The 16,229-nt window shown below is 40.6% G+C and overlaps 1 protein-coding gene across 2 annotated transcripts; it reads right to left on the bottom strand.

The window, feature by feature from the left end:
* Nucleotides 1-340: 340 nt before the first annotated feature.
* On the bottom strand, nt 341-7,646 carry BRS3 (bombesin receptor subtype 3). 2 transcript variants are annotated; one of them, XM_072626705.1, is made up of 4 exons: nt 7,213-7,646; nt 4,276-4,627; nt 2,581-2,929; nt 341-553 (listed from the first exon to the last, which is right to left on the bottom strand). In XM_072626705.1, exons 1-4 carry the CDS (start codon nt 7,644-7,646, stop codon nt 477-479), a joined length of 1,212 nt encoding a protein of 403 aa, XP_072482806.1. In that variant the 3' UTR covers nt 341-476. The 2 variants fall into 2 exon arrangements, with proteins under 2 accessions (XP_072482806.1, XP_072482805.1); XM_072626704.1 differs by having other exon boundaries at nt 2,594-2,929.
* Between the last annotated feature and the right edge of the window lie 8,583 nt (nt 7,647-16,229).

The following is a 16,229-nucleotide window of genomic DNA, read 5'->3' as shown; positions in this document are numbered from 1 at the left end:
GCTGGATACCTAAAAGAGAGAGTCCAGCCACAGCTAACTCTCCTTTTGGATTCTTGAATGCCAAATGGAGCCAACAAGATACTTCAGAGAACCAACATAGCAAAGTCTCTGTGTTAAAAAACATGCAGCTTACTAGTGGTTCAGTTTTGCTTCCCTACCTCTCCACTTTGGTTTTTTTTTTTTTTTTTTTTTTGGTTTTTTTGGTTTTGGGGTTTTTTTATGGGTCTTTCACCACTCAGTAAATTAATTCGACTTTGAGAAATCTTTCTTTTGTGTTCTGCACATGCATTTCCAGCTTTGTCCCCTTTCTCCTTCCCTTCCCCTTTGCAACTTTGCCCTTTGCAGTTCTTGCCCATGTCTTCCCATTGATCTCCCATAGAGGATCTCCCCAGGCCCCAACCTTTCCTCTGGGTCTTTTTCCGTTCAATGGGTACCAGAGCAGCACTCTTACCCCTTTACCTCAGAAGATGCTGGCCTCAGGAAAATCCTTCTCTCTGCCCCCCTCCTTTCTCAGTTTCTTCCCCTCTCTGTTCCATTTGTAAGCAAAACACACCTTAATCGTGGTGAGAAACACAAGGGTACTGCTTATTACTTATATATGTGTGTACATAGAGATAGATAGATATAATCACATTTATGTCACATTACCACTATCACAATATCTAGGAAAAGGAACAATTTGCAAGAGAAGCTAGCCATGATAAAGAATCCTCAAACTTCTAAAGCTCTCATGAGTGCCAAGAAATCGCCTTCAGAATCATCACAGAGGTCATTATGCACTTTCTGGAATTCAATTTGCCTAAAAGAACTTATTCACATTGAAGTGCAAGGGGGTCCCAGGAATACTTGTACTTTAAGACAATTCTCTACTCACAATAACACGTCCATAATGATGGGATTTCAGATATTGTGGCTGGCTCATGGTAATGATATTTTTGGATGGGGCAGAGGAGGGGGAAGGTTACCCTTTCCCTATACCCTTCATGTGACACAATGTAACTGACCACCTATTGCATTTTCAGATAAAGTCAGCCCATCATGGAAACTTTTTGACTGATGTTAATAAATGAAAGGGAAAAGTAAGACTCCATTGTCTCTGATTACAGAAGCAGTAAGACAGACAGATGAACCATACCAGGGTATATTATTCATACTTGCCAACCTCAAAACATTCCCATTTCATTTCCATTAAACTTTTGGAGATAGTAGAAGAGAGAACAATGGAAAACAGGCACATTTCCCATCAATTATTAGAACGGTTTTTTGAGAAAAGAAATTGGATAAAAGATTCTTTTTTATCTCTATTTTTGCTACTTTTTCCATACAAAGAGAATAATATAATTTGCATCTGTATGGCAGAGCAAAGACGCAAATAGCATAACTTGGTGTCCATCACATGAGTACAAAGTGAGAAAAGTAAGAAATGTCATCCATAGTCCATGAAGAGTTTGGGTCCTATGAGTTAGTGGTTTTTTCTCTTTTTTTCCAAAAGCTAGTTTATTTTAAGGGTACATGTTATTGTCAGGGTGGATATCATAGACAAAAGAAATGTTTCTGTGCCTATAGCTTTATCTACCACATCTTGACCTTTATTTATACAAGGTATTCTTGGGATGCCCTCTTTCTTCACCTCTACCTAATTCAACTTAAGGCTCAGCTCAGATGTCTGTCACCTCCTGAATAGGATTTTTCCTCATGCAGGTATAGGTGTCCTCCCCAACAACACTACCTGGCATTTACTCTGTATATACTTTGTACTGAATTGTCTATATGTATGTTGTCTCTTCTGGAAGAATCTAGCTCTTTGAGGACAGGGAGTAGCTGATTTTTGTATTTGTAATTTGCAGAACCTAGCCCAGCCCCTGGCCCGTAGTAGATATTTATTAAATGTTCCTTGATTGAGTAGTAGATGAACTCAAAAGGACCTTCTATCTCTAAATCTACAATTCTTTGATTCTGGGGGAAATGTTTAGTAGGATATAGAGACATTGGGTATCCGAAATCTGCCTTGGCATTGCAGATCTGTCAGGTACTAGCCATGTACCTACAGATAAATGGTTTGCTTTCACTCAACCACCATTTCTTCATTTGTGATACAGACACTGCCTGCCTCATGGGGCAGTTAGTAGGAAAATGCTTTCTAATGCTTGAAGCACTCTAGAAATGTGAGTTATGTGTGACCGAAAATACATCTTGCTATATGTTGAGTTTTACATTTTTAGTGCTATGTGATTTCATTCTCTTACTCCTTCCCTTTCTCTTTCTATTACTATGCATGTCTCCATCTACTAAATATTTTCTCTCTAGAATTTAGAAAGTTTTAGAACATCAGGTTTTCACTCACAAGAATACAACACACACACACATACATACATACAAGAATGATTGACTAGATAAGAACCTTCTCTTAACTATCTCAAATACAATTCAAAGATGAGTAATTCAGTGTTATACTCCTCTCCAGAATTTCTAGCTACACATACCCTTGGAAAAAGCTTGATGCCTGCCGTCTTTAATTGATAACAGAGGAGGCACTATCTTCTTCCTTCTTCCCACCATACCCAGTGAGCAAGGTCACACTAATCTCAGAGACCTGGGTGCTCCCAGTAGCTGAAGCAAGACCTGTGGTCAGATTCCTGGTGACAGTCGAACGCCTGGGACATTTGTATTTGAAACAAAAGATTTGTGTTTTAAAATGCTGCCGGAAAGTTTTGCTCAGCCAGTAGAGAGCAAAGGGGTTTACACAGGAATTGCTGAAAGCCAGAGCCCGAGAGAAAATGGTGGCCATAAGATGAAGGGTAGAGGAATCAATGGAAGAACGGTAATTGAAGGACCGATAGAGGTAAAGGATATGATTAGGCAGCCAGCAGATAGCAAAGAACCCTACCAGCACCAGCACCGTCTTGGCAACTCTCTTGCGGGATTCAATCTATGAAGCAAAGGACGGAGAAAGGTCATTTAGCAAGTTAAGACAAACAGTTAGGTACTTAGAACCTAACTAGGTCACATGGAGCACCACAAGGTAGCCGACCATACCAATTAATTAAAAAGCAAAACATTGAGATGTTTGCTGTGTATATAGGCCTCTCTCTATATGTTGACAAAGGGATCAAAAGATCCCCTGGTTTTTAAAGAGAAATATGAGACTTTTTTTAATCAGATGAGACTGGGCCTTGGTAACATTTTTATTCATTCTATTCTTGTCTAGGAGAGGTTGGCATACCTGGCCCCATTAATACGCAGTTACATTTCTGGGAAAGCCATATAATATTGCCCAAAATTTGTAGACTGTTAGAACTACAAACTCATTCCACAAAAGTGGAATGAGCTCTTTTGCAGGGTAGCAAGTTTCCCCATCAGTGGAAATCCTTATGCATTGATTAGATTAGAGGATCTTGTTGGGGATCTCAGGATTTATATATACTGGAAAGGATCTTAGAGATCACCTCATCTAAACCCATGAGTGGTGATTGGTCTTCATTGTTTAAAGGTGAACTGAATTTCAGAAAATGACCTAAAATCATTTGAATCTAAATCTAGCAAATAAAGTGGTTAATCAGACTAGGGAAGGCCAGATTTGGTCAAAAATAAGATGTGATTTGTAACAACTTTTATTCTTTAGGGTTGTGAATGCCTCCCAAAGAAGAGTACCCCCAATGGTCTTTGCCCTAGCAATATGGTAGGAACCAATATGTACCCTCTTGCAAGTCCTGCTTGAAAGAAAATAATATTCACTAGTCAGAAGAGTAATGGCCCAGGGCTCAGAAGAGCTGAGATCTACTCTCTGTTCTGCCACTTTTGGTCATGTGTCCTCAGGCAAATCACCTTTCCTCCTGAGGCTTCAGCTGTATCATATATAAAAGAGTTGGACTAACTGGTCTTTGAAGTCCCCTTTAGCTCTAAGGTCCCATTATCCTTTGAGGCATAACATTCTATAGGAAACCATGACACATTTCTATGACCACCTCCCCTCTCAGAGCCTCAGTTGCTTCATCTGTAAACTGGAAATTATATTTGCACTTCCTATTAGACAGGCATGTTGTAAAGAAAGCATTTGGCAAACCTTTATGTACTTTATGTATAACCTTTATGCAAAGTTAACTTGTGTTACTATTATTTTATTTGTGTTACTATTCAGTGGCTCCCCTCTCTGAACTCTGTCACTTTTGGTGGCTGCTTCCAGTCTCCTAAAATCTTTATCACTAAATGATGTGAAATTCCATTCTCTAGCTCAGTTTGGTCTGTCTGGTAGTGTCAGCTCTGATTCATCCATACCTGCTTGCGGGCATGTTCTTGCTCTTCGGCGGGTATTTCGACGGTGCTTTTGTAAAGAGCTTTGGCAATCAGAACATAGTAGACAGAAATGACAGAAAGGGGAATAATGTAGAAGACCAAGAAGCATAGGAGAGAGTGAGCCTCTTGCCTGTTCTTTTCAGAAACAGGATAAGGAGCGCAGGCTTCAAAAGACTCATTTTTTTCAGGATTATAGAAAGGATATAAATCTGAGAATACAGCCTCCGGGATAGCAAGAACCATGGCGAGGATCCAGATACAGCCAACTTTCCCACAGGTCTTCAAGAAGGCATCCGAGGCTGGCAGTTCCAGGGGCTTCACTATTGCCTTGTATCTGCAAGTGAACCCAGAGGCATAGAGAGTCAGAAGCAAGAACAGAAAGGTTCTGTGGGCTGATGGGTAAGAGTGCGATGTCAGGCCAAATCATACCATACCATACCATAAAGCTATATGGTACACGATACAAGACAATATGAGATGTTGCACTGTGGCAAATGACTCAGCACACTTTGTTTAGGAAGTTGGATGACAGACTACCTGTCCTAAAGGTGCTCCAAGTCTAGCAGAAGGCTAGAGCACCAACACAGTTTGCTAAGATACATCATATGTAACGTATTTCTTGCCTTCTCAATGGGTGGGAGAGGGGAAGAAGGGAAAAAGAGAATTTGAAACTCAAATTTTTAAAAAATACATGTTATATACAACCCACTTAAAATTTTAGTGAGGGGGAGGGGAGGGAGGGAGAAAATTTGGAACTCAGAAAATGTTTTTAATGAAAGTCAAAAATTGTCTTCACATGTAATTGGAAAAAATACTGTTAAAAGTAAAATAAAATGAGCATGAAGAGTTGAAGAAATGAACGTTAAAAACAAACAAACACATTAAAAAATATATCCTATAGCATTGCTAAAAGCATTGGATTCAAAGCCAGGGGCCTTGAGTTTTAGTGCCAGCCCTGACATGAGCTAACTGTCACTGGCAAGCCATTTCCGCTCTCTGGGCCACATTTTATGAATCTGTCTTAACCTTTTTGTGGGTACTGGCCCCCTTTGGCAATCCGAAGCCTGTGGACCTCTTCTCAGAACAATGCTTTTAAATGTATAAAAAACCCCACATGAGATTGCGAAGGAAGCCAATTATACCGAAATCAAGTTCTGAAACTATTTCTTTGAAAAGAATTCATGGACCTCAGGCCAAGAGCCCCTGGTTAGATAATCTCTAAGTTCACCTCCAGCTCTAAGTCCTAAAATCCTAGGTTCAAAGGGCATTCACACAGGGCTTGACAACTGCCAGGGACCTTAAATATCATTCCGGTCAATCCCTCTTTCTCTACAGGTCTACAAACTGGGGCCCAACATGGAGGAATGACTTGCCTTGAGTCACATGACTAGCTAGAGGCAGAGTAGAACTGAGGCCTGCTGGCTCAAAACCCAGTGGGGTTTTTTTTCCTGCACATTAGGGCAACCTGCCATTCAGATCAATACAATCTCAGAAATGAGCTATTACCATTTATCATGTGACTGATCCAATTTGGATTGCTAGCTCCCGAATAGATTACATCTCAATTTTTTTTCTTGTCGCATCTATTCCCTTTACTCATTACGTGAGGTGTTCTAGGATCTTAGAGTCTTATCTATATTTTCCCTTTTTTGAGGTCAATAGTAAGTTTTTAGGGAGTTGATTTCTGCATGATAGTAACTCAGTGTGTAACCTTTCTCTGAAAGGTTGTCTTTTGGTGAGGTCAAAGGATGTCTTTTCTCTAGGGACAAGAGATGAGTAGGATGTCATAAGACATTCCTCTCTATTCCAGACTGGGACAGGGGTAAAACTGACCATGCCTATTAATAGAAATTCATCTGCTCAACCTCATTTGTATCACAATTGTGGTGGCAGAAGCCAAAGGGCCGTGTGTCAAGGTGTGCAGCTGGCATACCCCTCTTATTACTTTCCTCCTTTGAAAAATGTCTTTTCATCTGGCAGCTAAAGAGGTAAGCCCTGAGTGAGTGATTCTCCAAATTAAACATGACCCCACTGCAGAAAGAATAAAGGAAGGAAAGGTTTTTCTCTTTCCATGATCCAGAAGGGCCAGTTCTTACCCACTGTAGTCCTAGGGAGCTATCCCTATGGGGATCATTGGGCATTGCTGGTTTGTCAGTTTCTCATGGACTTTTAAATTTTAGTTACCATTTCAATCCTATTTTTTCTGTGCTCTAAGAGTAGGACTCATACAGAGCAAATATATAAATATATTTGACTAAGACCATTCTAACACTGACCAATCACAATCTGACCATGAGGGAATGTCCTTTCCATCAGTTGCTAAAGGTCAAAACGGATGAATTCATTTCTGCAAGACCAAAAATGTTATTGACCAGCTATAGAGAAAACAAATAGAAGTAAGCCATGACATTACCTAGCACTCCCAGGAAGCCAAAAATCTCGTTGCTTTATTGCCAGAAATGACAGCTTGCCTGCTTGATTAATTCCAACCTAATCAGATGCAAACATCTGTATGTGAAAGCCTCCTATCAATGGTCAATTTCACACCTGTGAATCTTGGCATTGTCTCCTATGTGCCACTAGGCTGCACTAATGTATAAGGTATGGCTGTTCAGGGGCACCTTAAGCCAGATACCTTGATGCACCACAGAAAAGACATAATTTTCAGTATTGCTGCAGACAATTATCCTTCTGCTATACTCTGCATATCCTATCATTCTATGAGAAATCATCTCCAAAAAGGCACTTTTCAATATCGTCCTGTATTTTAGACCAGTAATTTGAAGTTTAGAGCTTTTAAAAACTTTTGTTACCCTAACATGAAGCCAAACTACAGGCAGCTAAGTCCATGTCAAAATCTTCTCTCCTTTCCCACAACTTTCCTCCCTTGACAGACATGACAGAGAAAGAAAAACCCACCTGTCAGCACTGAGAATAGTTAGTGTGAACACCGACACGCCGACTGAAGTGAGCTGGATGAAAGAGAGAAGCTTGCAACCGAGTCTTCCAAATAACCAGGTATCCGCAATATACTGGGTCGCGTCCACTGGCACACATGTTATTAGAAGCAAAAGATCTCCAAAAGCCAAACTGGTGATAAAAATGTTTGGAACTGTTTGCATGGACTTGATCTTGAAAAAGACTTTGATGAGAACAGCATTTCCAAGGAGACCTACCGAAATGATCACGGAATAAGTCAAAAAAATAGTGCACAGGATTCGTGATCCTAGAGATGTGTCTTCAGTCTTTGCCATATCCGTAGTATCATTAAAAATACTAGATGATGATGGTGCTGTATCATTTGTGATCAAATGGAAAGTCTGGTTAGGTGAATTGAGCTGTCCTTGAGACATTTTCTCCAAAAGAGACTTTAGTCTTTAATGTGTCTTCTGCTCAGTTCAAATAGGAGTTGATCAGTTCATTTAATGCTTACATCAAGTAAAAAGGGGATTATAGGAACAGAACTGGATCTAGTAGACTGTATGGAGAGAGAATTCAAGACATCTGAATACAGTAACTCATTTCTTTCAGTTTTGTGTCTCCCAGCATGCTTGGCTAATGCTCACCGTTCAGGCACTGAAGAGTGTGGGAGGTGGAGGAGTTTTATTGGTGTTTCAGTGACAGAGGGATAGGGAGGGGTTGGGGGGAAATGTTCTGTAGTTCCTTATTCTTCCCTGTTGGGGAAGTCTTATGAATAGCCAGACAACATTTTTAAAAACCACTTTTTTATTGGAGATGCTCTATTTCCTCATCTATGTGGTTTTTAAAAACTGCATAGACATTGTGAGAAATGTTTTCTCTCTAGAAAAGGACTCATTTATTTACATGCAATTGGAGGGGTCACTGGAGTTTTCTCTTAAGTGACAAGAAAGTATGTGGGGCCCCTGATGGTACCAACTTGAATTCACTTTCTCAGGTTGAATATTAAAGAGACTCGGACCCAAAAGAGTACATTACTCATAGCTGCTATTTACATAGATTAAGGAACTATGATTTCAGCATTATTTAGAATTCCATATGCCAGTGCAGATTACCACCTGTCTATAACATTTAATGTAAACTGCATTGGTTCTCAGATTGGTTAAGGGACCTGCTCATGGTCACATAGCTAGTAAGTGTCAGAAATGAATTTGAACCCACATCTTCCAGATTCTAAGTTCAGCCCTCTATCCACTATAGCATACTCCCTCAGGTTGTGGATGCTTCTGTGACCAAAAAGGTCCAGGGACACTTCTTCGTTGAGAGTTTCACTATACGTTGTAGGATCATAAATGTGGAGCCAGAAGAGACCTTGGAGAACATCAAATTTCAAAGCCCAAATCTTAGTCAACGAGAAGAAAAATCCAGGCAGGTTCAATAATTTGCCCTAAGTTATAAGCAAGAAAGCCAGGATTCGAACCTTGGTCCTATGAGTAAATTCTAAGTGTTTTCCACTACATCATACTGTCTTCTCCCAGGGTACTCTCAGTTACTCTTTTTGTAAGCAGATAGTTCAAAAAGCTCAAAAAATGAAGAGATTTAATTACTGCTCAGTGAAAACAAGCAGAACTCATATAAGGTACCATGGGAAATGGTGATATCCATCTCTGGGCATTTCTTTCCCAGATGTGCTCATAAGAGACCCTCCTTCACAAGCATTGCCATGAGTCGGGTTCCTTTCTTATCAAGGCTTTAGTTGATGTTCCACTCTATTCTTCCTTTGGCAGTCTGTATGTCACTTATCTGTCAGTAATTCTCAGCTCCTAGAAGATGGTGTCAGTCATTCCTTTGCCTTCCTCCTCTGGTCTAGGTCACCAAGAACCCATCCAGGATGACTGGGTCAGAGGAAGACCTGTTAACATTAGGAGCGCCCTTCTCCCTTGCCCACTCCCCTGCCCTGGATGCCAGAACCTTTACAGGCGATTTGATTACTCACATGGATGAGAAGGAAGTCACCAATTCTCTTCCTTCTGGTGAGATGGAGGATGACCAGGCTTTGCCATCTTCCCTGCCTCTACTCCATGCATCTGACTGATATAATTATGCAGGACCTCTAGCCTTTGCTATATGAGCCACAGTTGCATCCTTAGTATTTTCAGGCTTTTCTGTCCACCCTACAGATGAACTTTATTTTATGTGTTGCCCCCACACATTAGAATGAAAGTTCTTTAAAAGCAATGATTGTCTGACTTTTCCTCTTTGTACCCCCAGCAGTGCTTACTAAATGCTTCTTCAGTCAGTTGGGTGGACTTCATTAGAACTCAGAAGGCAGGTACAGATCAGTGTGCAGATCAAGACAGCTGACCCCTGTACCATTGTTTTCATGAGCTCTTGTCACCCACCAACACCCTCCGAGGGATCAGCAATACCCAGAACTCCTGACAGCTTCTAAGCAAGTCTACATCCCCACTATGGAACTGAGTCTAAGTATACTTCACAGTCAGATGCCCTTTCTCCCCCAGCACTGGAGCAATGTCTCTTCTCCCTTCCTTAGCATTTCCCATAGGTCTAGAGGCCAGGTAGACTCTCAGTTCCCTGAAACTCACTGGGTGGGGTTCTTCAAATTACCCATGACTGCTCTCTTCACCTTCCAAGGAAAGCTAAGCATTCTCCTAGCAGAGCTATGTGCACCAAAGGGAATAAAAATTTCTCTCTGTAACAAGACAGGGTGTCCCAAAAGTCTTCATGCGATTTTAAGCTATTAAAACTGAAAACTGCACTAGTACTTTGGGGATACCAAGTACATTATCTCATTTCATTTTTATACAACTCTTTGAGGTAGGCACTATGATTTCTCTTATCCCCTCTTTACAAATGAAGCAACAGAGCCTAAGAGAGGGTAAGTGACTTAGCCAGAATCACACAGCCTGGAAGTGCTAGAGGCAGGTTTCAAAGTCAGGTCCCTCCTGAGTCCAGGTTCAGAGTGTATCCCATATAGAAGCTATATATTTTTACAGAACTCCTATCTTTTCTGAGAAGCACCAACTCAGATCACCTAGACTCAGTGGCTAACTTTGCCATTCTACGGAATCTTTGTATGAATAGCTATGACTAGGTCTGTGTAATGCCAAAGTAAACTTTGAAAGGGGAAAAATCCACTCCAGCAATAGTAATAGGGAAGTTCAGGAGGGAGAGGGCTTTGAGGGAAAATAGAATGAATTCAATGTTGGATATGTTAAGTTTAAGATGGAGGAAACTAGAGATGACTCAGCCTAACCCTTCATTTTACACGTGAGGACATTAAGGCCCAGAGATGAAGTGACCTACCTGTGTGAGACTAAAGAGGTTGTAGGTAGAAGAGATAGGATTAGAACCCAGGTCTTTTGATTCCAAGTGGAGTATTCCTTCTACTAGATGACAAGTGCCCCTTAAACCCCATATAGAAAAAATTCCATTCTGTTCCATTCATTTCAATTCAACAAACATTAAGGGAGGGCCATGTGCAAGGCCATGTATGACTATAGGCAAATCACTTTGCCTCTCAGTGCCCTGAGCAGTGAATAAATCCTGGAATATTAGTGAGTGTGGTTAAAAAATACATAGGCATTTGAAGAAGAGAACATTTCCAACTGGGATCATCAGGGAAGAACACAGAAAGCCAAGACTAGAAGGGACTTTGGAACATGAAGAATACTTAATCATGGAATGTTAGAGAACACAGACTGACTGACCAAACTAGAAGGCATCTGAGAAAATAAAACATGGAATGTCAGAGCTAGATGATATCTCAGAGATCAACTAATTCATTTTACAGATAAGGAAACTGAGACCCAGAAGAAGAAAGTGAATTGCCCAAGGTCATATGGTCGTAGAGTCCCAAGCCACAGGATTTTTTCCACTCCTCCATATGACATGTCTGCCTACACAGGCATATGGATAGAAATTACTGGATAAATGGATTCATGCTGGCATGTCAAGGACTGACTTTGTCTCTCTCTCTCTCCAGGATAGTCTGCATTCTAAAAGAGGAACTAGGAGAAGGCAATATATCACCAAATGAAGCTCTAATGGTAGAAGCCCATAATGAAGTGGGCAGGAGTGCTAGACTTGAGGTCAGGTCGTGGAAAGGACTTCCATGGAACTGGAATTAACCTTCCTGGCTACCTATTATGTAACCTCCATGATCTGCATTTACCTGATGCAGAAAATGGCAAAAATCATACTTGTATTCTGTTTTCATAAGGTTATTATTAAGAAAACACTGAATACCTCCTAAAATATTATGTTAACACAAGAGATTTATTATGAACTATTCTTATAGTTTAAGAGAAAGAATTTGACCTGGCCTACCCAAAGGTACATAGTAATGAGCAGTGTCCGAACAATGAAAGTTCAGCTTTCCCGATCAAATCAAACATCTTAGAGTCAGGGACTCAAAGAGTCATGGAACCTCACAGCCAAAAGTGTCCAGCGGGCACCCTACCAACTTCTACAATAGGATCAAAAATTTCTTTGGCTCTTTAACTGCCTGAGGCAGGATGGAAAATGACATACAGACTGGCCAAAATGATCTCTTGGAAAATTAGAACCCCAAATCGAAGTATTTTGGCACTAAAATGGGAAGGTGGAGCACAGGGGCAAGAGGAAGTGAAGAGTGTGATGGATGGGCAAGTGGGACTTGCAGCTGATTGTGGATGGTGATTCTACGCTTTTGTAAGATACTTGACAGGATTTGTCTTGTTATGCCAGAAAAGCATATTTCTTAATTATTTGCTTCAACTTTCTCAGTGCCTCAACAAGCCAGATACAATAGATTGGATTACTTTGTGTAGACTCTCCCAATGGACTTTGATACTTGAATATACAGATTTGAATATTGATTTCTCACTCTTTTTAGAACATCTGTGAATGAGTGAATGGAAAGGCATTTATTAAACACTATGTGTTAAGCAGTGTGCTAAGTGCTAGGGAAACAGAGAAAGACAAGATTGTCCCAACTCTCAAGGGGGGGGCTTTGTGGCAGGGAGGACATAAGACCTAGGAGTCCTTAGAGTGCTTTGGCAGGTCAGATGGCAACATCATGGCAGACGATAACCCCTGATGGGCCCTGCTCTTACCAGAAGGATTGTGGATGATGACTTCCTACTCATCCAAGCAGTGTCCCCATGTGGGCCATATGCCTGGCACATAACTGTTGGGAAGGGAGCAGTGGGCCCAGAGGTAGAAGCGGCTCAGGCACTCTGGGCCACCTTCCTTGGGGCTGTGGCTGGGGCACCAGCATATGGCCAGGAGGGGGCCTCCAGAACCTGATGGGAACTGGGTAGTAGAAACTGGACTGAGAGAGAAGTTGTTCTTGGCTCCCCAAAGGGCCCATTCTTGCTGATTATAACAATCCTCTACATATATCTGGTTTATGTTTCGCAAAACACATTTATGCTTGCATGAGGTAGACATTATCATCCCAGTTTTACAGATAGCAGACCTGAGGTACAGAGAGTTCAAGTGACTGATCCAAGCTTCATTATTGTTAAGTTGTTTTTCAGTCATACCCAACTCTTTGTGACCCCATTTGGGGTTTTCTTGGCAAAGATCCTGGAAGGGTTTGCCATTTCCTTCTCCAACTCATTTTACAGATGAGGAAACTGAGGCAAACAGGGTAAAGTGACTTGCCCAGCGTCACATAGCCAGTAAATGTCTGAGGCCAGATTTGAACTCAGGAAGGTGAGTCTTCCTGCCTCTAGGCCTGGCTCTCTATCCTCTGTGCCACCTTGCTACCCAAGGTCACACAGCTATTAAGTGGCCAAGCCAGGAACTGAAATGTTCCTGAGTCCAGTGTTCACCACTGAGCATACCATCACCATACCGAGCCAAGCAGAATGGAATACTGGATGCTATAGGCCATGAGAGGGGAAACACCACCCCACCCCCACCAACACTAAGCTTTTACTAAGTAAAGAAAGATTCCCAGTCCAGAAAATGCAATAGTTAAATTGTTAGTTATTACCATGTCCTAAATAACAGTGTTTAATGCAAGTACTAGTGTTTGTAGGTGTCAAACCACATTGTTTAAAGCCTATTGCATGTATAAGCAACTCACTAGGACATATCTACTAAATTGTAGATGACTTGTGATCTGCGTTGGTGGAGGGATTACCCGCACTGAGAATTACCCATACTGCTAAGATTGTAGATTCCTGGGAGTATTTTGTGTAATACCTGTTTATGCTTGTTTTTAACACAATAGAGTGACTTGTAGCATCCAGGACCAGCCATATTCAGAATTAAATATAACTATATTTAAGCATACTTGGGAGGTAAGTAACCTCCAATTTGTGAAAATTTGCACTTACACAAAAGTCAAGTGAGGGGGGTCTTTACTTTGCAAAAGAAAAATAATTATTATTCACATTTCCATAGTGCATTGACAGTGTCTTCAAACCTATGCAGCCGTGTAGGTTTTGCAAGAGATACTTAAATACTTATTTAAGTTTATATACCTTCTACAGCCCCCTCCAACCCCCAAATTGTCTCATACATATTTGTATTTCTCATGTTCAAACATATGTAGATACTATGGCAATAAGATACAAATTCATTCAAAGTTTACTGAATGCATAGGAACTTTTTGTGAAGCAACTGAATAGTGGCAAAAGCTTTAGACTTTGGAGAGATCTGAGTTCAAATTCCATCTTACTAGTTGTGAGGTGATAGGCTTCTCTCAGTCTCAATTTCTTCAGACTCAAAATGGAGGTAATAAAAGCTGGCGTATGTTCTTCCCAGGGATGTTGTGAGACTCAAATAAAATCATGCATATAAAATGCTTTACAAACCTTGAGGCAATTTACAAATGCTAGATATTATTATTTTTGTCACTGTACGTTTTCTCAGTCAATCAATGGATACCAATAGTATAACTGCTATTGTGTGGGATGCCATGTTTTTTTGTTTTTGTTTTTATTTTGCAAAAAGGGTCTCCAGAGGTTGAGAAGCCTTTTTTTAGGTTTTTGAAAGTTCATTACTTCACAACAACCTTATGGATGTGAAAGTAGCATAGGTAGGACAAATATTATACCCCTTTTATAGATGGAAAAATTGAGGCCCCAAAAGGGGAAGAGATTTGCCTGAAACCACACAACAAACAATCCAGATCCTCTAACTCTAAAGCCAGTGTGCTCTTTTGGCCAGATTGGGGTTCCAGCCCAATATGTGGGCTCCTGTCACTGTATAACATTGCCTCTCTCTAAAAGAATTCCCCAGAGGATTTATTTAAATAACAATCTTTCCTAGTGCCTTTAAATTAGGGTTCAAGTGACAAAAAAATCAATTGATACCATTTTAGGAGCAGATCAATTTTAAGACGCCTATGGTTGTTGTCATTTTAAATGTGAAATTAATAAATGACAATTGAAGATAACTTAGTTTGGGATTAACTGCAACGTTGCCAGAGCTCATTGATCAATAGTTAAATTGTTATTGATGAGGGTTTCTTCAGTGTATGCATGATTAATGGCCTAATCTTTCAACCTATGCATTATTAATCATCCCATTGGACTATGATTAAAGAGCCCTAGCTCCTGTTCTTGGTTTGATTGCCTGTATAGTTCTACAGCTGTGCCGCCTAGGCCCTAAAAAAGGAATGACATTAACTGGGTGATTGTGATGAGAGGAACATGTCAGAGCTAACGCTGGTGCTGGCTGAAATTACACTTACCAAGCTCTGATTTGGGGTTGGAATAAAAAGCATGTTGGACTTGAAGTCCCATATCTGCCATTATCCACGTGACTTTGGGCAAATCACTCAACCTTTTCTGGGCCTCTATTTTCCCATTTGTCAAGTGAGTGATTAGGCTACATCAGAGGCTTAAAAAATATTACCCACCAGCAGCATACAGTCTACAAAATTTCCTAGTGATGTCTGAACCAGATTAAAATATAATTGGAAAACACTTAACAAAATAGATAAAAATACAATAAAGCATAGGTAGTATTCATATGTAGTTTTTAAGTCAAAATATAGCCCTCATGGATCCTTATATATGTTTTAGTGGTCCCCATGGCTATTTGAATTTGCCACCCCTAGATCTAGATCATTGGTTCCCAGCCCATGGGCTTCTTGGAGGGCTGCACATAGAATGATGTGGGGAGTCCTTAAAACCATAAATAAACAAACATGCCTTCTGTGGACTGAAGAAATAATATCACACATAGGTGGATTTTTATTTTTAAATATATGTTGATGCCACTGTGATGAATAGAATCCAGATTTATTATCGCCTCTAAGTGAACTCAGAGCAGCTTTTTTGCTCATTCATTTTCTTAACATATAGTGCTAATTGAGAGATGACAGCTGGAGAGTGGATAGAGAACTGGCCAGTAAAGTCAAGTCTAGAAGATGAGTTTGAGGCCCACCGCTGACACATCCTGGCTATGTAACCATGCCCCAGGCACTTTCTTAAGTGCCTTCTTGGCTGTGAACTCCTTGAAAGCAAGAACTATCTTTTCTCCTTTTTTGTTTCCCAGGGCTTGGCACAGCACCTAGCACATTTTAGTCATTTTTCAACTGTGTCTGACTCTTTATGACTCCATTTAGGGTTTTCTTGGCAAAGATACTAGTGGGGTTTACCATTTCCTTCTCCAGCTGATTTTACAGATGAGAAAACTGAGGCAAACAAGGTGAAGTGACTTGCCCAGGGTCACATGCTTAGTAAGTGTCTATAACCAGATTTGAACTCAGGAAGATGAGTCTTCCTGACTCCAGGCCTGGCATTCTATTCACTGCAACCCCACCTAGCTTCCCCACCTGGCACATAGTCAGCCACAGTCAGATACATTGTACCTTGACCCCAACACATGATGTCATTTTGGTCTTCTTTGATAGCGAAGAACGACAACCAACCAAAAACAAAAGTAATTAAAAAAAATAAATGCTTGTTGACTGACTCTGACAACTCTTCTGTTTCAAGTCTCATGGTCTTTCTACTATACTTTCCACTATTACTTTTTTAAATTTTAAAGAG

The sequence above is a fragment of the Notamacropus eugenii genome, chromosome X (assembly GCF_028372415.1).
Source record: "Notamacropus eugenii isolate mMacEug1 chromosome X, mMacEug1.pri_v2, whole genome shotgun sequence".
Taxonomy (NCBI): Eukaryota; Metazoa; Chordata; class Mammalia; order Diprotodontia; family Macropodidae; genus Notamacropus; species Notamacropus eugenii.
Note: the sequence above shows the minus strand (reverse complement) of the source record. Positions and strands in the feature narration are given on the sequence as shown.